Source organism: Streptopelia decaocto (genome assembly GCF_964273445.1).
Source record: "Streptopelia decaocto genome assembly, chromosome: 2".
Taxonomy (NCBI): Eukaryota; Metazoa; Chordata; class Aves; order Columbiformes; family Columbidae; genus Streptopelia; species Streptopelia decaocto.
The window spans coordinates 36483219-36507225 of record NC_138655.1 but is presented as its reverse complement, the minus strand read 5'-3'; the positions used below and the strand labels follow the sequence as shown (position 1 = coordinate 36507225).

The 24007-nt window shown below is 35.7% G+C and overlaps 1 protein-coding gene across 1 annotated transcript; it reads right to left on the bottom strand.

Annotated features, from left to right (window-relative positions):
- Positions 1 to 214: 214 nt before the first annotated feature.
- Positions 215 to 22869, bottom strand: PPP1R42 (protein phosphatase 1 regulatory subunit 42). The gene is made up of 9 exons (XM_082045587.1): positions 22783 to 22869; positions 21161 to 21371; positions 18772 to 18938; positions 18173 to 18311; positions 15873 to 15989; positions 9751 to 9868; positions 8309 to 8437; positions 6879 to 7030; positions 215 to 1440 (listed from the first exon to the last, which is right to left on the bottom strand). The coding sequence occupies exons 2-9, from the start codon at positions 21287 to 21289 to the stop codon at positions 1399 to 1401; spliced, it is 993 nt and encodes a 330-aa protein (XP_081901713.1). The 5' UTR covers positions 21290 to 21371; positions 22783 to 22869; the 3' UTR covers positions 215 to 1398.
- Positions 22870 to 24007: the final 1138 nt, after the last annotated feature.

The window sequence follows — 24007 nt, the reverse complement described above, 5'->3', positions numbered from 1 at the left end:
GAGACTGAAACCCACTTTGCTGTTTCACCAGTGGAATACAGGGGGTTTGCTTTAGCTACACGTGAGTTGCTTGGTTGCAGGAATCTGTGTGAAATGCCATACAGGGAATACTTAATTTGGGTCTGAAATATTTTATGTAATGCACAATAAACTAAAATCTTAAAGCTGGAAATATTCAGAACCTATGAAAAGTAACTAATGCTTTACTGGCTTTACTGGCATAACAAACACTGAGAAATGCTAAAGATCTGTTAAATGGCTTTAAGTGGGTGTGTGCAAAGCAGAGGGAAGGGTAAGTGTGGAAAGGCTTCCTCAGAAAACACCGTGCTATAAAAATCAGGAGGTGACTTCCTAATGCACAGCATTGAGTCAGGAATCCAGGAGCTGCTACGTCAAACACGTTCACCAAAAGTATTGACATTCCTCTCCGGGAATTGTTTAAACAAGAAGCAACTTTTTACATTTATGCTCTTCTGTCTTCCTCAACCTGAATATCACTGATGATTTATTTGAATTTTTATCAAAGGGCAATAAAATAAAAACCATATCAAAATACACAAAACATTGCATGCAAAAAACCAGGTCCTCATTTCCTTACTCAGGAAAAATTCCTTATCTCAGAGAGGGTCTCAAACATAAGATGCTGAGCTGATGTTCACACAAACTCCATCAAGAAAGGTTTTATTCCGGGGGCAATTTACATTCTGGGTTTTTTCTTTCCTTATGTCTATGTTTGGAATTTCCCTATATCTGAAGTCTTGAGTGTTCATTTAATTACTCAAACTAGTGCAAAGCAGCCAAACCGAAGTCCTGGCAGAATTTGGAGTAAAATTAATGTGTAATCCCAAATTAATCAGCACAGATATCATGAATCTTCTTATGCCTTCTTTCCTAACTATTCCCCATTATTCACCAGAACCTGGAAAAATCTAAATGATGGAAATTATTTTTTAGAACTACAGATCTCACAAATCATGAGCTAATAGCATCTTTCTTCTTGAAGTAAGAGACTGTAAGAACGCCTCTGCATAATTGCTAAGAGTATAATATATGGAATGAAGCCGCTACTCGGGTAGTCAGGTCACAAACTAGACGCAGGTTAAAACCAATTCCTTTCTTGAGGAAGCTCAAGAAATAGGCAACCAGTTAAGCCTACCACATGCCGTTGTTTTTACATGCTTTTAATATACAGCTTTGCTTCTAAATAAAGAGGCAGTTCTTGTATTTTTCTGAATGCTCTTAAAGGTGGTGTTAAGTGCAACATCTTTCATTCTGTCTGGTTTTGAGATTGCAAAAACACAGATATCCAAAGAGATGTCGGTACCTTTCTTTGTTAGCTTTGAGGGAAAAAAAAAATCCAATAATAGCCAAATCTTCACATCCTGTAACTTCTGGCTTTTAGAATTCAACTTCTGCCGTAACTTCAGATTCCTCATCAGCCTACATCAGAGAGATTAGAGAAGACAGGTGAGATCTTCATGTCAGACCCACACCAAGGCCCCCATTGCTCCCGTCTTCATTATCGCTTCCAGGGCCACACAACATTTCTACAAAATTTGTAATCTGTGTTATCAAAAGATGCAGACAGAAAAAAAAAAGGTCTTTACCTATTGCGAGGATATCGACTGATGCAGTGAAAGCCCTTTTCTCCCCAGTGCCAAACCTGGGGCCAAACTAATCTTAATTGACACAATCTATTGGGGTATTATACTTACTACAAAGCTGATCAACTATTTCCACACACAAAAATGGTTACAGTTAATAATTTTTTCCACGTAAATTTATATCGAATACCAATAGTTTTCAAGTTCTATAAGAAACAAAACCTTAGCAATAATCAAAACATTTTCTTGTATAAATGAAATCAGATAAGACTCCATCTTTTATTCCAAACCATTTTTCTACAAACTACATGTAACTGATTCTACCCAACTTTACTGAACATGTAATTAGTGATTACTATGACAGTCTAATATATTACATCTCCAAGAAAGGAAGATCCTATTGCTCCAAATCTATTTTTGAATTAAAGTATTAGTCTATTATATGGATCATTTCACAGCTGGCTCTGATTCATCTTGGTTTGGATGCAGCAATTAATTCTGCTCCGAATTAAGAGAACAGAAAGATGTAGTCAGTCATTTCTGCAGTGTCTGTTTACAGAGGTATTTGATTGAAGAGGTAAGGTTCAAATACATTTCTTTTTAGCAGTGAACTCCTAGAATCCTTCAAGGCCACAAGACAAAGTAAAAAGTCACTGTTGGTTTGGTTGGTTGTTTTTTCCCAGCAAGGTAAAATTTGTTACAGTCACAATATATAACATTTACGACTTAGTGACTGTAAATAAGCAGGTTCACATATTAATTGATTCCACTCAGAGCTCTGTTAGTCAGGACACCCGCTTTGCATAATGCACTGAGATAAAAAATCATAAGAAAAACAAGGAAGAGACTTTCTGATCCCCTTATTTTTATTAGTTACACTCTGAATTATGATCACATACTTGTCCATATTAACAGATCACACATCTGAATCCTTATCCTGAAAGAACAATGGGCATATCTTGAACACTGACTCTCTTTTTTTGGCTATTTTTTCCCTTTCTGCCCCAATCTCAGAACTTTTGGATTGTGTGGCTTTTATAGGTGTAGCACAGGCAGTTCTATGCACTGTTTCATACCTACACATGTAAATAAATAATATGGCAATAAATTAACTTACGCCTTGCACTATTTTTAATATGACATTTAAGAAAAAAAGGAATTTTTCATCAGTTACTGATCTAAAGTTCACATGTGAACTGTAGCTCAGTAACTCAAACACTGTGTGTGTACACAGTGATTACAAAGCTTATATATCTATATATATATTCTGATTAGGGTCAGAGCAGTGCCAAGGGGATGTGTTCAGGCACCGATGCCTTATTTTTTTTCCCTTTTGGTACTTCTAACATACTGAAAGTCTACAGCAGTACTGTGGATTGCTCTGAAAGCACCAGCATCCTTACTGGCAAGGCCTGGGCTCACACCTCCTAGGTCCTAGGAACAGTTTTTGTTGGGAAGAAATACCACCAGCAGTAGATGATGATCAAATTGGGAACCACAAAGGCAAATCTGTCACATCCAAGTCTTTGTAACTGGATGGGATCCCAGGGTACTGGAAGTGAATTTGAGACATTCAAGGCCAGGCTGGACAGGTCTGAGCAACCTGATGTAGTTGAAGATGTCTCTGCTCATTGCAGGGGGTTGGACTAGATGACCTTTGAAGGTCCCTTCCAACCCAAATTATTCTATGATTCTATGATCCTGAATACAGTTGGAGTGCTTGTAGGCTATTCAGTGGCTAAAACCAGCTCTAGGGTGCACAGCTAAAATTGCACTGGTTTGTATCTCAATTCTGTATTTCTCCTTTTTTCTGAAGCCAAGGCTGAAAATAGTTTTTTAGTTTTGAATTTTCAGAAGTTTGCAGAAATTTCTATTCAGTAAGATAACATGATTTAGGTTACCTGGAGGTAACATATTCCCCTACCACCCTCTCAAATAAGAGCACTATATTCTGTAATACGAAATAACCATATGATTGTAAATGTTATATTTTGGTTATATAATCATTATAATCTCAGTATCAGCCCTCCCCAAACAACTGTCATATAACAGGCCTTAATAATTCTATTTATTATAATGCCAGGTAGAGTCTATAAACAAAAGCCCAGTATACACGCAGAACGTGTACTTTCTTACCTGTTATCAAATACACATTACTCTGTATAGATTTCAGACCACATAAATCATCTCAGTTCAAGGCATTTATAAATATTTAAACAGATAAATGCAATGTTGCTAGGAGCACCTGCCAAAGAGCTAAGAAGAGGGAGAACTAATATTGCTCTCTGCAAGGGCCTTCCCTTTGACCTTGAACTTGGACTATCCAGGCTGTGCATGGTGGCTATGGGAGTGGCTTATGAATAGCTGACACAATCCAGTGTACTTATTATATGCTGACTATATAATTTAAAGATATTACCTTATTGCTAATCACATAACATACACTGGAGAGACAAAAGGTGATTTTCCCACCAAATTCTGAATTGCTGTGGTATTGCTATGAATACCTGCTAGGATATTTAATTCCATAATTAAGGAAATGTGGGCAGAAACTGCTGGTTACAGGTTAAGTTTACAACATCAACATTTCAACAACTTCTCTACTTGGGGAAAATTAATAACAGTGTATCCCATTGGAAGGTATTAGGTATCTTTAAAATGGTTAAGTGATTTGTTTTCTTTTAATTACTTCCTGCCAATATCCATAATTCTCTTTAAATGTTCAAAACTAACTTAAAATCCAATATAAAATTGCTATTGTTTTTATATCATCAAAAAAGAAAGATTAATCACATATTTCAGTAATCTAGTAATAACTGGCTTTTTTCATTGCTCAAGCTGTATGTAATCCTCAGTGGATCTTAAATGTAAGTTAAAAAGGTATTTAATGCCTGTTTTTCAGTTGCCAAGGTCAGACTTCACCAGCATGTACAGGGAAAGAGGAAACATCTGTTGGAATAACTTATTTGACTAACACAGGGGATAGGTTTAAACTTCACTAATTTCTTTGGTCTGACACTGAATTTAAATTAAACAATGCAGGTATTTGTTCAGTTTGACAAAATTTCCTTGCCTTACATGTGGGCACATTTATGCATATCCCTGGCTACTGGATCTGGCAAGAGAATACTGTGATTTGTCATCTTTTCATATTTGCATATACTCTGAGAATTAATATTTATGGATTTTGAGTTAAAAAAACCCAAACCAAACCACCAACAACAAAAAAACAGCAAATAAAACAAATATAAAACCAAACCAAAACAAACAAACAAAAAAAACCAAACCAAAAACATTTTAAAGAATTCACAAACCTTTAACTAATTCCCAAGACTCTTTGATTTCCATGGAATTCAACTAGTAACAAGATTAGAACATGTCTCAAGATCAGTGATTACATATGAAATGGTAATGTACGGCAACCTTCAGCATCCAAGATAGAAGCCCTGCTTAAAATTTTGTTTTAAATATTAAATGCAAGTAATCTGATTGTATTTTATTCTACCCTTTATGTGAGTCAGAGTAAAATCTTCTAGACTAATAGTAAAAACAAACAAATAAAAATCACTCAAATTGTTTAATTTGCTAATGCAAATTAAGATAAATATAGACATTTTATTCCAATCAAGTATGGAAGATGCAATCTTTGCCTTTCTGGGGTCGAAAGGGATTTCAACAGGGCCAGGATTGTACTCTGGCTTCTTAATACTGGGAAAATTTTTGTCAAGGAAAGCAGCTTAACAATTGGACAGCTTTTTAACATGGTAAAGTAGAATTGGAATGCTTTATCTCCAAGGAGATAGCAGAAGTTCTTAACACTGAGGAAAATAACTTTTTGGGAGTTGCTGTACACACATGGTCCATCCTTTATTAGAACTAAGGGGAATGGTAAATGAAAAGTGTAGTTTTGTTCAGCCGGTCCCAAAAGACAGAATACTAATAAAGATGAAAAGCAGGCTGGCAGAACACTGAGCATGGGGGTAAACTCATTTTACAATGGAATTAAAAGAAAAAAAAGCATGTTTGTATGGCCTGAGTATTGGGCTGTACCCCTCTAAATTTCACAAGCCTGGACTATTCACTGGAAAATAACTGCATAGTAGTACTATTTTGTGATAACTAGTGCATTGATCCTGCAGTTCTTGCAGCAAGACAAAAAATCAAAAATGGGCACACACACAATGAGCTCAGTTTCTTTTTAGGCCAGAATATATCCATTGTCATATGAAGAACAAAAATAATACTTTTGAAGAGAGGAGCTCTCTGATTTGTAATTCTTTTTCCTTTCTCAAGGCAAAGGCAGCTATTTCTAGTCAGAACGAACAAATAATAAGTAGGGACAAAATGGATGGACTAGAGAGTAGTAAGTTGTCAAGAACAAAATAGTATTAAATGTAATTTTGTTAAAGTTTCAAACATACTAATAAATTCTAATTTTACAGTAATTTAGTTACAAAATATAGTAATTTAGTTACAAAAGAATACCTACATTTATTTATTTTATCTACAGCATTGCATAAATGATTTTTTTTTGTTGGCCAATGAGGCTAGAAGTAGCATTAAAAATGTGGAAGAAATGATATTAGGTCCCAGATATTGAATTAAACTGTTATTATGCGTAAAACTGGAAAAACTATAGGTTCCAAACTGCAAATCACTATAAGCAGTTTTTATTTCCACAAACAGTTGCATTAGAGTTCACAAGGCTGTTTATGTGAATGAGAAATACATATGCTAAACTCTGAATTGTTCAAATTCATCTAACGCCTACACGTCTGTAAGGCACACACCTGAGATCTTCTTTCTTGATTATCTTGATGATCTTGAGCTGATGCTACAGGAAAATGCTACTCAGGTATACAATTCACCAGAACGTGTCTATTAGGAGTAAACTGTAAGACGAAAAGTGATTGTTTCTCCTTCTGCATGTTACTATGTGCATGGGTTCAATCTTCACCAATGTTGTTGACAGTAACTGTATTTCCAAGAATTAATCTCTATATTGTCTTACCTTTGTGGAAGATTACAGTCAAATGCATATGACAGAAACTAGTAACACTGGAGTACACTTACTACTGTTAGTGAGTCTACTGATTTATAACCAGAAACTGAAGTCTATTATCCTGCCTTTCAAACAAATTAACATGGTTAAAACAACCTGGAACTGATTTTAGATGAAATTGTACCTTCATGTACTTGTTTTCCAACTGATTGAGTAAGGGCTGTAAAAGCAATAACTAAGAGAACTAAGAGGAAGATGTCTGAAGAACATACCTGAGTTATCATCTGATTTTTTTTCCCCAGGATTCTAGGCAGAGGTTTTCTTTTAACTTTGGGCATCTCAGACAAAACTAAAAAATTTGTTTTTTCTTTCACAGAGGGAATGTGGTAAAAGGGAAGTCGAGGATAAGATGTTTCAGAGACAGCTGAAGAAAACAAAGAAGGATTAATTCAATATCTCAAGTCAAACCATATCTATTTTAATATTCAGTATGATTGATCACAGGTTCCAACATATCTATAACAAGATATTTATACTGTTATCTATAAGAACAGTGTAATAAGCCTTAAGGTAAAATGCCTCCAATTTGATAATCGAGAATGGAAAACTTTGTATGAAAATATGGGAAGTGCTGCAAACACTGATGAAGGTGAATATTAAAGCTGGTATTCATATTCAGGTAGAGTTATTTGAAAGGGAGTACATTCAATTTCATAGCACCTCCTTGTCTCAGTAGTTATTCAGATGACAGAATATTACTTTCAGAATCATTGCCATTCATATATGGCTTCCAAACACTGAGCAGACTGCAACATTACTGGGGCTGAACTTCATGGGCCGAGCGCTTTTCACTTCTTGTCTTTAAAAATAACTGATCTTCACGAGATGTCATGAATTAATAATTTGAGACAGCATGGCTATAAAGAACATGCTCTCTCCCCCATGTTATATATCGCGGTTTATGTTCTGAAAACAACAGCGGAACTGCCACCAATTTTATTTTATTTCATAGATATGGTTATTCAAACTATTTTGAGTAATTTGAAGTCTAATGTCCATTTCCAAATTCTGCAAGATGGCAAGACATGCTGTCAAGTCACTTATGTCTTAACCTGCAGTCAACTCTACAACAACAACCCCCACCCCATCAATTTTTAAAAACCTTGAAGTTTACTTTGGGTTGTACTTGAATTTCAAAACTAATTTGTTTTCCTGCTTGCAAGAACCTGTTGCAAGAGCCTTTTTTTTTTCCTTCAAGACTTTTTTTTTTTCTTCTTTCCAAGTTTAAAACTTTTACTTCTGCTAGACATGGATCTTGTGAAGGCCTTTAAAAGGACTAGGAATTTACATAGGTCAAATAAGTATCAACAAATAGATTTTAAAAGTCTGATGTATTTCATGCATATTTATTCTAGAGTGCCCAACACTTTTTGTTTTTAATATGGAAAATAATAATGGATATTTACAAACATTCCAAATGTATTAGTTACTCCTTTCCATAATTCTGGGAGATTAGAATGGGAGAAAAAAGCAGCACATGAACTAGTGTTAAAAATTATATTGGAAAAGTTCAATTTCTACTCCTGTGTTTTGATCTCACCACTACCACAAGTCTCATTGCTCATATATTTACTGTTAGCTGCTATTTTATTGTTTCTATAGTATTGCAAATAAGCATGAAGTAATTGATTAGTTTGCTTACAAAAATGTAGATAGGCTGCATGTTCATTTGTCATTCTTTCTTTGTGTTGTTTCCTGGCAGCTTTGGAGGCTTTCCAGTTCATTAGGAACTGTCTTTCCATTTCTTTAATTTCTTTCCCATCGAGGGATTCTGTCAAAGAGAAGAGAACACTTTCTGTGATACCCCAAGTTAACTAACAGGCTGTACAAATCTGTATATAAAGTCTGCTGGTTCTATATTTGCTCTCCTCAAATATTTTTTTCTCTTTTTAGTCTTTTGTTAAAAATAACACCCTCAATACAGCTTGATGTTCACATTCAAGAAGCAAGAGTGAGTTGACACATCTTAATTACAAAAGAAAGCATCTATTCTTTTTATAACTTTCAAGGGAAATACATGTATTTCACATATAGTTAACATGCAGCACCTTATGGAATGTTTTGAAGAAAAACTATACCCTTACACAAGATATATATAGGTGCAGAAATTCAGGTTAAGAGAGAGAGACCGCATGTCTTACCAATCAAAGAACCCTACTGATCATGAAGACAGACAGACAGACAGACAGATCTGGCTCTTTAAGGTTAACTTTTCTCAGGTGCCATAAAGCTTATGCTCTGGGTTTCCTTGGTTGCATCTGCATTTCTGAGCCAGACCAAATGAAGTACCTCATTTGGCCACAAATTTAGGTTGCGTTAGAAGTGTCCTAAGGCACTGTTATTTTCATTGTGCAGACAGGCTTTTTCTTTTTTTTTAATGGCCAACATTTTATACTCTCAGAAAAACTGAAGACAAGTTCTGTAATTACAGCTTTTATGATAATTGCCATCTTTATCCAAAAAAGTGAAAAACGATCAGATATTTTTTACTTCTTTCTACAGTATGAATACTTAGATATAGAAGAATAAGTTCCTTCCTTTTATGTTAAAATGATCTCAAAATAATAATTTAAACTGCATCACAGTAAGGATAAGATTAACAAATACATTCACAACATAAGTGTAAACTGCTTTTAAGGACAAATGTTATATAACAAATTCCAAATACGGTAAGGTATGACCCGTGCAACTGTAACTGTACAACTGAAACACCTAAATACTACAGGCTGATAGGGGAATAGTAGACTGAACTTAAATGTGAAAATCAGTTTCACAACATCTGGAATGTGAATACAGCAAGGTCTTGTCTTAGAACAGTCTCACCAATCATCTATTATAAAACAAATAATTACAACTCTTAATAGCAAAAGATAAGCAACAGAGTATGTGTAGTTGATTCATAAGCAGTTTTAGCTACATTATCTTTACATAAATTAAAAACATATTATTTGACATAAATACCTATGGCAGTAGTTGTGTTTACATACATAGTGCAATTCAAGAACGGTTAACCTATCAGTTATTTTTTAAAACTGTGAGGGTGACGGGTGGGTTTCGGGGGCTGGCTATTTGGTTTATTTTTACCTAAAGTTTGTGACTGTACTACAATCCTGTCCCTGTACTTCGGTTTGTGGCAGATGGGGTTTCCTGTGAGATCCATTCTGCGTAGCTTCGTCCATTTCTTTAATGCAACCTCCAAATCCTGCAATTGATACAAGGACAGAACATTGTGATTATTTTTCCTTCTCCAGAGTAAAATTCAACAGTAATGTGATTTGTTCAGCCAGGCCCACATCCTGCACACAGAAATAACTTCAATGAGACTATTCATATATTAATACGCACATTAAGAATGTGCATTTTCAAACAGAGTGGTGCATAGCATTCCCTGAATATATGATAATTGCACAGAAGAAATGGTGATGTAGTTGGAAAACTCTGCATTTTTAAGGACACAGTAATGCCAGCTATAGAATATTACCACTACAATCCCACTTATAAGCACCTAAAGCTGAGGAATTACCAGCCAAAAACTTTGTGTGATATGTAATGTCTGCTAATGCATCCCCATGGTCTCACAGAGCCCTTAGAATATCAGTGTCTGAATAGATTTTGAAAAAATTCTGGAAGAATCAGTACTTTACAGAGAAAGACCACACTAAAAAAAAAACTAAAAATTGTGCAAATCACAGTAGACTGCCTCTCTCTTTATATATATGTAACTGTATTTTACAGGAGAAACAGTAATCCCCCCCTAGAGAACTGTGGGTGGTCAGTTATAGTATTGGCCCAAATAGTGAAATTTTTGAAATACACCTTTCTTCATCTGTTTTTTTTGCCTGGTTACCCAAGGGCAGTATGACCTGGATAAAACTTCTTCTGTCTTTTAAATACAATAAATTCAAGTTAAAAGGATGCAAAGCTTAGCAGATTGGTCCTTTACACTCAGATACCCTACTTTCTGAAATACTTTCTTTTCAAAATTTCATTTAACTCTCATTCTTGATAGGCTTCCTTATATGTGTGAAAAACTTAAGGTAGGTTTCAAAGCAATTTGTATGAATACAAAAGGAGAATTTATGTTCTACAGTTGTAATAATTTGGAAAAAATCTACTAATCATGATGTGATGGATTCTAACCTGCAAAGTCTGTAGAATTTTGTAGTTTATGACAATAATAAAGCATCTAGTGATGTAGATATCTCTTAGCTGCTTCAAATTTAGAAAATCAACTGGGTAACACAAGCAGATAGAATTCTGGTTTTCCAGGCTCTGCACCTTTGATAGAAAATCCTCCTGGGAATATTCTATGGGTTATATAATACATGTTTTAAAAAGTCATGTGGAAGTGGCAGCGCTGCCTCACACCTCCAAACCATATCATTTTTTATTGATGATGATGGTGATATCAACTATCATCTATTGTTATCCAGTGATGATAACATCTTTTTAGAAAAATAGAGAGTAAAAGTCTGGTACTGTGAGAAGCAAGACTGATAAAACAACACAAGAAACTCTGAGGACCAGTCCACATGAAGAAATCTCAGAATGTCACACAGCAAAGCTTCATCGGCATGTCTCAGAATAGCAATATGATAACCCCCACAGCTTAGGTGCTAACATTTAATCACAAACACAACAATTTAGGGGAAAATGCTTTAGGTCAGGCTCATTAGAAAAGAAATAGCATTTAGCAAGGGTATTTATTTATTCTTACTTAACCATTTAGGCATTGTCATTTAATTTGAACGTGTTCTAGATTTCACTAGAAATAATTTTTTCAAGTAATAGTTTGGCAACAAGAAATTGTCTGTTACTGAAATAAAATGTATACAGTTTAACATTGATGAATGTATACAAAGAGTCCTGTAGATTTTTGCTAGCTGTTACTTACTTGATAAATGACCCAGAACATGCTTACTCCAGTGTATGTTTATCTAAGAGCACACTAATCCTGTGCTGAAATATGATTACCCTTTCGATACGCTCTGGTTGTTCATTGCCTTCCTGTCTCTAATAAAGTGCTTTCACTTCCCAGCCTTTCAATAAGCTGTACTAAGGGGACCAGACACTCTTCTGGGCAGTCTCCGTTTGATAAATGATCATGTCATGCTATCACTTTGAGGTCTGCTACAAAATACTGACGAGCAAATTATATTCCATCGGGGTGGGGAGTGGGGAAGGGCAAGTGCCTTAGTAGGCAGCTGTAGCACTGGGAAGAACGTTCTTACCAATTAACGATGGCCATTTAAGAATTGGTATTTGACCAGTATGCTCCAGTTTTTATTGGAAACGTCTAGTCCAACTGCCCTAACTACATCTACAGACAGCAATTTGTCACAGCTTTGACTACCTGTCATAATCTGTTTGAGAAAATCTATACTTTTTCTCTTGTTCCTGACTCAATTCTGAAGCGAATGAATTCATCTTTCGTGATATCCTCTTGTCATAATCAATACTGGGCAGAGGTTGAATAAATTAAAATACTTAGGAAATACAGATTTTTTGTAGGTATTTCTAGCTATATTTTCTCTATCTATCCAAATACACAAGTCATAATCTTCCCAAAATGAAGGTCATTAATAAACAAACAATATCCTGGCTTTTTGTAAACAGGAACAGTTGTGTTGTTGGTTGTTGTTGTGTTTGGGTTTTTTTAAGAGGCATAGTATTTTTAAAAAAATCTTTTAGTATTCCAACCCTAATAAACTGCCTAAAAGTCCTTGTGAACCTGACTAAAGTCAATCAGAAGCTCAAAACGATAAATAAATGAAGTAGCAAGCAACAGAAAACAAAGAAAAGCAAATCCTATTAAAATCAATTATGTTCTTGATAATAGACCTACGACATGCTTTTTATGTGTGGTAGCTAGTCATAGTAAGTTGTTGTGCATGAAGTGAGAAAAATTACTTAATTTTGTTCTGTCTACTGTTGAGACTGTGTTATATAAACTTTAGTCATGTGAAATGAGGTCATATGCCTTGATGTCTGTTAATTATGCTAACAATGCAGCAAATTATCCAGAACCTTAAGTGCTTCCATTTACTAGCCCTAATTTGCAACTACGCCAAAATCAACGTGGCATTGTTGAAAAGCGAATATGGGTTTTCGTAATACCGGGAAAAATCGAGATAAATGTTTAGCCATAAAAGAATTATACTGGTTATACAAAAGTGAGAAAAGCCTGCATGAGAAGATTGTACTTCACGCATTTCTTGTGCCTTTGACGTTATTCCTGCTGCCATCTACCTCTGCTACACAGCTCACTGGTGGTGACCAGCCCTGCTTCTCTACAGCTTCTCTTCCCAGCGGGTGAAGCCCAACTGGGTACAGAGCTCTCCAACACTTCTCTGTTGTGCAGCAGCACCACAGTCTCTGATCAAGGCCAGACATTCCTGGGGATGTTCTTGATGGCAGTGATGGGGAAGCAGGAATGGGAAAACAGGGGACATAGAAAAAGAGGTCCATGGCATGAAAAAGAGGTACACATCAGAGTTTTGAAAACAGAGGGGAAAGAGGGAGAAGAATGGAAGCAGCTGGTGTAGGAATGAAAGAGCCTTTGCTGCGTGTAACAAGTTCACTTAGCAGAGGCAATTCTATATGTGTATATATATATATATGTATATATATATATGTAGTATAACTGTATATCCCTTAAAATCCTTTCAGCTGTCACAGTTGTAGAATCATGTTAGCCAAGGAATCATGAAATTCAGGGTTGTAAAAAAACTGAAACACACTCAAACTTTCTGTCAGCTATTTTTTTTAAATGGTTAGTGGATGCATGAGATTGTTCTGCCAGATGTCCACTGTAAGTTAAAGCTTCTTAAACAGAGCAAAACCTGACTTTTTTTTTAAATACTTTACATGGTTCACTGCTTTTTCAACAGTGTTTTGTTTTGTTTTTTTTTTTCATTATTAAAATAAGAATTTATATTAGCAATAAGTAAAGCCTACTAAAATGTAATCTCTAAAACACAGTAATTGTAGCTGGGAAGTTGGACATCCAGCTGCATTACACAATATGTTAGACGCATTCAATTTGGTCATCAATTTTACAGGTCAGCAAAGATACGAATAGAAACATCCTATCTGTTTCATATTTTCCAAACCTGGAGATTGTTTCGAAAACACACAGGACAGTCACTTTCAGAATTTACCAGAGCTTGATGCAAGTGTAACTGACAGCAGCAGCAGCAGGAAATTCAAATGCTAACCACATACTTCTTCAAAAGCTGTGACCATGTAACAGGGAAATCTAAATATCTAATTGATTCGGGTAAATATTAACTCTGGTCTTCTTGATGATGAAACAACGACATTTAATAACTATTAGATAATATATACACAGTTACTGAATAATGCGGTATTTTTGTCCTCTCCTTATTCTGTTTCAGAAGATACTGTTTTTTCCTCTGAGACATTGAAAACGCTGTCTCTGAACTGGCATCCCCATTCTTAAAAATAATTCATTCTTTGGCTAAGACAATCTTCTTTTTAGATCATCACAACGGAAGTATTTTGTATTTATAAGAAAGAAAAAAGACAAAAATAATCACTGTAACAAGTTTTATTTAGAAAATGAACCCTTTTCAAAAGAGAAGCTTTGGAGACACTAACTATTTAAAAAATCTTACCGCTATTTTGATGTAACCAACACAGTCAATATGGTTTTAATTACCCAGCAAAAGCCAACATGAATTGTATTTTGATATTAATTCAATCACAACTGCCAGACAGAAACACAATGTGAAATACAATACACTAATAATTGTCTAGTAAAAAATGCATCATTCAAGATTTTTTAATATTAAAAAATAAAAAATAAGAGTCCACATAAAGTATATTGACCTAGATAATTGATAGGTTATGCACACAAAATACTAGAATATCCTCATTAGTAAATGAACAGCCAAATTAAAAATAAGGTATTAAGTGTTCTTAGAATTAATAAGAATAATTATTTTAATAATTACTAACCAGAGAAAATTACCTTTTCTAAGGAAAAGGAATGTATCTGCAAACCAGTAATGAAAGAGTTTATTTTAATCAAGGCTTTGCTTTGGTGATTTGGATTATGATTGAAGCCAATTAATTTTACTATTTATTAACAGAAATATAGATTTTTTTTTTTAAAGCAGAACACTAATGCCTATGGTTTACATTAAATAGAAACAGTGCTTATTAAGTAATATATAAAGTTTGTTCCATGCCTTCACTGTGCAGTAATGGTGTCAGCATACTGTTCAACATAAATTTGATAATCAGTTCCTAGCATGACACTAAAATTATTTTTTAACTGCTCCTTATGTCAAGAAGTAGAAGACATCATAACTTATAAAAATAATGAGAAGTGACAAGGCCAATACTGTTTGTTTTGAGAAGCCAGAAATTGTAAATCTAGAACATTCTGTGTGAACTACATTCACTACTGCAAAAGGAAAAGCAAAACCACATTTATTTAATTTTAAAATTTATTTTAAAATTTATTTTAAATATTTTATTTTATTTTATTTTATTTTATTTTATTTTATTTTATTTTATTTTATTTTATTTTATTTTATTTTATTTTATTTTATTTTTATTTTAGTTTTTTACTGTGGAAGTTAGAGCTCCTGCCTATGAAGATGTCTGTCCTTAGCAGAAAATTATGAAATTCAATATATACTTTCACGATGAATACTTGTTATGCTACTCCAGCAACACCAGTCACAGTCATTTTGATATTAGAACGGCAGCAAAATCAGCCAGATGATCTGATATCCAAGAAGCAGCTTTTACGTTAAAACAGAGAACTAAAAACTGTAATGTGGTAAAATGTTGAGAGTTAAAAAACAATGGCTATGTCACCTTTGTAAATTAAGCCACTGATAGTCACTCGGATGGCCAAAACATACACACTAATTTTACATATTGAACATATTATGTTGTAGTTATAACTTCCGTGCATTTACTACTCAGTTAACAGATGTATGCACAACTGCCACTTTACATAGGATTAAAGGACATTTAGACGTACTAGATAAATGGTTCTCCATTTTTAATCTCAAGACAATTTTCGGATGAGAAAAGACAGCATGCGTGGAAAGTCAGAGGTTCAATAACTGTAGAAGTAAAGTTTTGTTTTACTCATCTATTTAGTGATAAAGATGAATTGACTAATTTCTTATCACCCATACTACTAGAACAAATACTTATTTTAATACCTTCATACGTTGAAGTTGATTGTCAGCTGCTATAAGATAAGAAAGATTTTCCAAAATTGCCAGTTCTTCTAATGCATCAATGTTGTTATTGCTGATATTCAATACAGACAAAGATTTCTGAAGGAAGAAAAGCAGAAAAAGTTTTGTTGTTTTTTTTTTTTTTTTTGTGCCATGAATGAGTCAAGTTGTAAATTCTTACAGAAAATTCTCTTAAAGGAAGAACAAGCATATGAAGCAGAATCATGCAAATGCAAATATAACTACCATGTACCTCATATGTTGTTTTATGTTGGCTTTCCATCTTGTCCTAAAATGCTGTTTATTTTGGTTTTGAAGTAAAACCAAAGATAATTTCTTAACTATTTCAGTAATTCTTAGTAAATACAGAATTGTTGTTTTTCTCTAAATGTGTTCAAATGCCTTAGAGAGTTCTGCAAGTGCCACTAACTCTACATTTGAAGTGTGAATCAGCCACAGAAACTGACTGCCTTTTCCAAGGTTACATCTGACCTGCCTTGAGCTGAAATCCATATCTGATACCCAGTAGTCCCATTTGACAGCTGCACTATGCTGTTCTTCTTTCTGGTTTGATCCTACAAACCTCTTGCTATACATGCCTGTATTCCTTGAAGCTTCTTTGAAACACTAGTGAGACATATAATGAACTTTGCCATTTGTAAAAGACACTGCTTAGAAAGATCCTTACATTCTAGATAAAAAGTAAATAAGTTTCAGGTGTTTATCTCAGGAAATACTTAATGTAGTTTCATGTAAAAGGACCAAGAAGCTTATATCTCTAGAAGATGAAAAAGGACACCTAATCCAGTGCCATACCAGATATGGCAATTACCATTAGTTAGAAAATGCCTATTTCAGTGGTGTATACAGGACATCTAACCCCCTTCTAAAACCTGACAAAGACCAACATTGCAGGCAGAAATGACTAGTATCATCCTGGTACACACAGAGCATAAACTTAATCTCCTCAATCAAAAGATTAATGATGATGTGATCATCAAAACATTTGCTTGTGGCACACAGGGAGCTATATGGTCCCATCTTTTTGGCTCTTTCCTCTATGACAGCATTAAGAGCAAGACACAGAAGATGAAGTAAGAAGTGATGTCTTGAAGAGGGACCAAACACTTAGCATCCAAAGGGTAAAAATAGAATGTTTTACATGTAGCTTCCACAAAGATGTTACATGGTCAATAATGCAAAGGATTTCTTACAAACCAAACCAAACCTACACCAAAACACCTTAAATAAAAGCCACAAAGAACAAAATGCTACTGACTCTAGGCCAGGATGCTGAAAAACACTGAAGTACACGAGTTATCATCCTGGGAATAATAAAGTTATTTGATCTCCCTCTACTTTCATCATTTATCTAATACAGAAAGAGGAAAGTAAAAATGCTCTCACAGGAATGGCTCATTTCTTTTAAAGGAAAATGGCAATACATTTTCCTAATGTATTAGGTAATACAAATCTCAAACCAGAAATAATTAGAGCTGGGTCAAATGTTTATGATATACACATGAACAAAAGAACTTGCTTTTCAGTGAGTTCTGTAGCTTCACAAGAAAAGCTCATCAAGCCCCGACTACACTTTGGGAGACAAAGCAAGATGATTTCTTTTCTTTTTTTTTAGTATAGAACTACATCCATTAGTAAAAAAAGTCTATTTATTTAACCACTTCGACAATACATTTGATGTTCACTGAACAATTAACATATTGGAAGAAAATTTCAAAAGCTGGTTTTCCTGAAATCTTGACATACCACAACACAGAAATCTTGCAGAACTAAAACTGAATGCTTTTGATTTTGTTCTTAAGATCCAGAAAAAATGCTGTTGGCATATTTTTCTTTTCTGTTGCCATTGCATTCTCTAGAGAAATACAAAAGGCAGTAAATAAACTAATGTAACAATCAAATCAGAGAAATACTAAGAAATGAATTCACTACAAACTAAGTAGACTAAGATAACTAACAGTGATGAATTCCTACCCCTTTTTTAGTTTATTCACATTCTGTTGGTATAGGGCATCCACACATTTCCTTACTTCCGTTCTCTCTTTATCCTCATTTCCATCCTTCGCAGAAAAGTAAATGAAGTAGAACCTGCTGGACTCTGTGCTTATATGAGAACTGGGGCAGGAGTCCCTTGGTAGATTTGAAAAAATGCCACCAATTGGCAGAAAAGGAAAACATGCAGTGATCAAGCCCTAATAACTTAACTTAAAAATACTGATCTACTGATTAACGGCTCATGGAAATTCTCAAAATGTACTTACTGCCAGGGACCTAAGAGATCTTGGATCAAATAGAAGCTTTTCACCAAGAGGGAGATGTTGATTTTCAATATGTAGCTCCCTTATTTTTTCTATTTTATCCAAACCCTCCACTACAGTGATGGAGTTGCCCCCCAAATACCTGCAGTATAGAACACAAAATAGATTAAATATCCTTTGAAAGTAAGAGCAAGCACAAGGCCTCAAGATATTTAAAAAAGTATTAAGTATTATTGAATAATACCTAGAAATTATAATAGAAAAAATAACCTAGCATGCGAGTAGAACATACAGCTGACAGTTCCAAGATTTTTCTGGCAGTTATTATTATTATTATTATTATTATTATTATTATTATTATTATTATTATTATTATTATTATTATTATTGGCAAAAAAATAATTTAAATGCAAATAAGTATGTTAAGATGATAAGTCATTACTTATATCATAGAATGCTTCATTAAAAAATCATAAGCAATTACTTTTATTTGAAAAGTAAAATTTAAGAGCTGAGAGGACCTTAATGGCTACATATTTTAAAAAATTTCTTAGTGTAATAATTATTCTTTTAGTGAAATAAATACATAATTTCAAACTTACAGTTTTTCAAGGTTTTTCAGCAATGAGAGATTTTCTATACATGAAATACGATTGTTCTGAAGGTAAAGGTGTGTTATATTTGAAGCAAAGTCCAAGTTCTGGATCTGACGGATTTGATTATCATATAAATACAGAACTCGAAGATTTTTACACAAAGAGAGGTGACCCTGAAATAAACAATAACAAATTAATGCTACATAGATTTAACTCATTGGCTGCTTCTGGAAGCTGTTGATCGTTTTTAATTTAATTTCTGCTGCAGGATTTATACATTTTTACCTTTAACAAAAACTTTTCACAACTGTTTTTCTTAGAAAAGCTGAGTTAGTGTCAGTAATAATCAAATTTAAGACTGAAATCTGTCATTACTATTCTGCCACACTGAAGCTGAGGACTACAGCCATCACCAGCAGGCACATCAGAACCTGTGTGACTTCATTCCCTTCCCTGTCTTGATGACGTGGATTTCAGAAAATCACAATTATTAGTGTAGTCATCTCCATCAAACCTCAGTGATGTAATGGAACTAGTTCTCGGTAAAGGAATCCTGATTTATACAAAAACTTGCAGTTCGGAGATTTTTAATACACTTCCAAGTCTGCGATTCCACTCAAATGTCAAGTTTCTTTGAATGTGTTTCTCTTAAATAACTGAAAGGACACATATTCTCATGAGGGTTTCGGTAAAACTTCTCTATGGCATCTGACGAACCAGTCCTAATCAAATGGACTGATCAAATTAGTGACTCGCTACGGCTGTGCACATTCCTAGGACTGGGCTGAATAAACCCATTTGCTTGCACGGACGCATTCACATAGAACAAGCTATTTAATCTTCTTGACTGAAATCACACTTTTAAAGCAGAAATCCACCACGTACAACAATTCCGTTGTTCAGGGTTTAGCAATTTCAAAATGTGCTCAGTATCTTGAGGGGATTCGAAGTTACTCAGGTCTTATTGAAACCTGTATAAATTTCCTATTATTAAAGTCAAAGGAAGGAGGACTAGGTTAAGTTTGCAGGTTTAGCCTTTGAAAATGAAAAGGTCGTGGATTATTTTTTATATGAATAAGCCCCAGGGAGCAATTAAAAAAAAAAAAAGAAGATTTTAACCTGACTAATGTGAAAAAGCCACTATACCAGTCCAAATTTGTTAACCTCACTTGGCTTATATCCTGTTCCTGAAATCCCCTTTCCTTTCTCAGACTTCCTCTGAAATCTAAGAAATAAATCACAGATAGATTGAAAAGATTGTGCTGTGAGTTAACAACTTTTTGTAAAATTCCCCAAGACTACAAAAAAATTTGCATTAATGAGAATAAAATAAGCGTTGCACTTAATAGTATGTAATATAATTACTGCTTCCTTTAACACAAAAATCTGATCTGCAAAATTATGTCCTCATTTTCTGTTCCACAGTTTGCGTGGAATAAACACATCAATAAACACTAGACTTTAAATAAAACACCAAACTGCTGCTGAAAGTATTAACTTTGGTTTTTAACTTCAGACCTAAAGTCTCCAAGATCACTATAGCTGGATTTCAACGGGGCTAGAGCGCTGCTGTCAAAGCCCTGCAGGTACTGATTCAATGGCAACAGCCTGGCTCCATTCTATAGGAAAAGTGTCAGATCTAAATGATTAATTTGAAATATTCTCTTTATTAAGTGGCGAAAGAGGTAAGCAAACAGAGTTATCACTTCCATTCTGGTGAATTCCTGAAAGATCCTTTACAATGTAGCAACTGTACGAAATAATCAAAATAGCAAATTGTTTTGAGTTTTTTTTAGAGCTGCAGATTTTTATAATAGTTCTGTGAAATACTGCAAAGAATATTTCACTTCAACACTTCAATTCATCTGTCTTGTGCAATTGCTTACATGGGTTTTCTATTTTAATTAATTACAAAAATAGAGGTGTACTGATAATATCCTTCTTGTCCACTACACAGATTATATATATTTCCACAGTTTCAGGTAAGCAAAATGCTTCAACAAGATTTTTGCCACATGAAGAAAAAATATCAGGTCAATAATAAGAAACTCTGCAGACTGTTGGAGTTACAGTCACCCGCTTTGATGTTTTATATGAAAAGTTACAGTTGAAAGATTTTCACATTTCAAATGCCACACATTTAAAATCCATTTAAGCATTTTTACATACAAGCAGTGTTCCACACAGCAGTGAATGTTGAAGCAGTTTTCCAAACAGATGTATTATTAACGCTTACTTGCAAATCAATACAAATGTTGAAACATACTATAGCTGTTATAAAACAGAAACTTGGCTTTGCTAGTTTGTCTCTCCAACTATAAACAATTAATCATAAGAGTAACTACAAAACAACTGAGTAGCCAGGTTAAAAGGAATAAAGAAAAATAAATCTTACAATTGTGTCTATATTTTTATCTGATAAATTCAGATGAGTTATTTTCCGCAGATACTGTCCAAAGTCCTCTTCATTGCGATTCTTGTGACTGACACTCTTAGCAATTAGGTCCTTTGTTAGTCGAACCATAATTCTGTAATAGGCCAAACTGCTCTACTGCTTCTTTTAATAGTGTATTCCACATGCTCTTTTAAGTAGTTTAATAAAACACCTTAAAAACAGAAAGGAAAATATCAGAATATCATACTGCTTGTACCCTAGGTTTTCAACAAAGCTGACATGCATATTTCAGATCTGATGTTTCCCCAACAGTTCCCTTTTTGCTTAGCCACACGTTTATGTATAGTCTTTGCTGCTTATAAAAACTTATCCCTTTCTTGCAGCCATTTTTTCAAATTTTTAGTGTATTAACTAACATTTGGAAAACATTTTAATATTTGATTTTTTTTTCAGGGTGCTTAAGAAGGTTGGACCCAGTCTTCATCTTTTTCATATAGAAATATGAGCACAGTGGTCCACAGCAGAAGTAATTAATACACATAAATAAATAACTAATGTCAGCTCATAGCTTAATTATAAGTTAGAAAATACATCACTCTCTGTAGCAGGTTTTACAGGCCATGAAAAGTGGCAGAAAGCTACAGTACTCTTTGTATGTGTGCAGAGCCCTTTTACCACGCACACAACTGCATGTACATTTGTTACGTACAGTCAAAAACTGTGAGTTTTACACATATTGTAGAGGCTTTCACAACAATACCAACTTTTTTTTTTTTTTTTTTTTTTTTTTAATTCTGGCCATTGTTCCCAAATGAGCTTATGAACTGGAGAATGGAAGGAGAGAGGAGGGAAGATGCAAGACACATTGTTTGAACTGGATGTGGGGATAAAAATACCCTAACAAATATAACAACAACTCAAAATAAAAAGGTTGGCTGTACATAATAGAATGTACATTAGGTATTTTAGCCAACACATAATACCCCCACATTAATGTATCAAAAAAATGGAGGAGACAGCAAAAAGCATTTCAATCCTAAAACTCACGCTCAACCAAAGCACAGAGATTCCTCTTTGTACTACATTTGTAAGAAACCCAGGGAAAGCAAAGATTGAAACTGTGAAGACAGAAGAAACTTCCTTACATACTAAGCAAGGCTGAAACTCAGTAGTTCCCCTTATCCATGTGGGTTTTGTGTGTGTGCGTTTGTTTGTTTGTTTTAACTGAGAAGTGTGGTTTTTTTCTGCTTTTTTAATTAAAAATACCTTTCGCAGTCCCTTCTTAGACCTTCTTCCCAAAGAAGCAGTAGCAGCAGAGAAGCCGCTCTGCCAGCTTTGGGGCTGTCCCTGCGGCAGGTCTCCCTCCATCCCCGGCTCCCAGAGCCCTGTCATTTCACCCTCTAGGCCCCGGCACGGCCCCGGCCCCTCGCCCCAGCGCACACAGCAGGCGGCCTGAGGACGCCCGGGACCCACCGCCCCCAAGCACAGCCCGTGGGAAGGCGGCTTTGAGGTCCCTGCCCGTAAACGAAGCGGGACAGGTAAGAGGCAGGATGCGCCCCGAACGCCCATCCCCGAAAGGAAGGGTCCCGGTTCGGTCCGGCCCGGCGCCGCTCTCCCCTCACCTCCCGGGACGCAGCCACCGCCCCTGGTTGCCACGGCAACCGCACGCCAGCAGCCACCCAGGAACCACGTCCCGCCGTCGGCCGCGGCGCAGGGCCGTTCCCAGCCAATCAGCGTTGAGGAGAGAGCACGGGCGCGGAGAGGGCGGGGACTGCGCGTGCGCAGCTGCGGCCACCGCGCGGTATCGCGGAGGGCACGCGGGGCGGGGGAGTTTTTCGGTGGCCTGAGGTGCTGTGTGGCGTGTCAGAGAATCGTAGAATCGTTTCGGTGGAAAGAGACGCTTAGGATCATCGAGTCGGACTCTAGTACTAAACCATGTCCGTAAGAACCTTGTCTATACATCCTTTAAACACCTCCAGGAATGGTGACTCAACCACTTCCCTGGGCAGCCTGTTCCAATGCCTGACAACTGTTTCCGTTAATAATTTTTTCGTAATATCCAATCTAAACCACTCCTGGCACAACTTGAGGCCATTTCCTCTTGTCCTATCACTTGCTACTTGGGAGAAGAGACCAACACCCTCCATGCTACAACCTCCTTTCATGTAGCTGTAGACAGCGATAAGGTCTCCCCTCAGCCTCCTTTTCTCCAGGCTGAACAGCCCCAGTTCCCTCAGCTGCTTCTCATCAGACTTGTGCTCCAGACCCCTCACCAACTTTGTCACCCTCGAAAGGCGCTGCTTGGGCTCGCTAGTGGCTGTGCTTCCCCTTGCCAGACCCCTGGTGTGTCCCCAGGTGTCAGGGACCGGGTGTTGCTTTTTAGCCCGCAGTCATGGGCCTGGCTATGCCGCTGAGGCAAAACAGTGTCACTGTGGCACAGGCCAGGGGCACAGGCATGGACGGCAGTGTGGGTGCTCCCTGGGCAAGCTGGGGCCTGTCAGCCCACCTCAGGAGTCTGGAGAAGAGCAAATGCAACAGGGGAGTTTCCTGGAAGAAAACTTGGAAACCTGACGATGGAAATCGACTTTGAACAACATCTCCCTTAAGAAGAGGTCATTGCCTTTTAAATATCTTAATAATGCTATGTGTTCATAAATTTTATTTGCTTGAACGTTTTCCATTTGGTGTTACCCCTTCTTCCTGCATGCCAGGCATTTTTGTGAGCATGAATTACTGGCAACCAAAATGATATGGTTTATGTCCCACATGCTTAAATTAGAAGTATTAATAGTTTAATAAATTCAGTTGATACTGTATTTAACAGTAATGTTCTATAAGAAAGGTTAG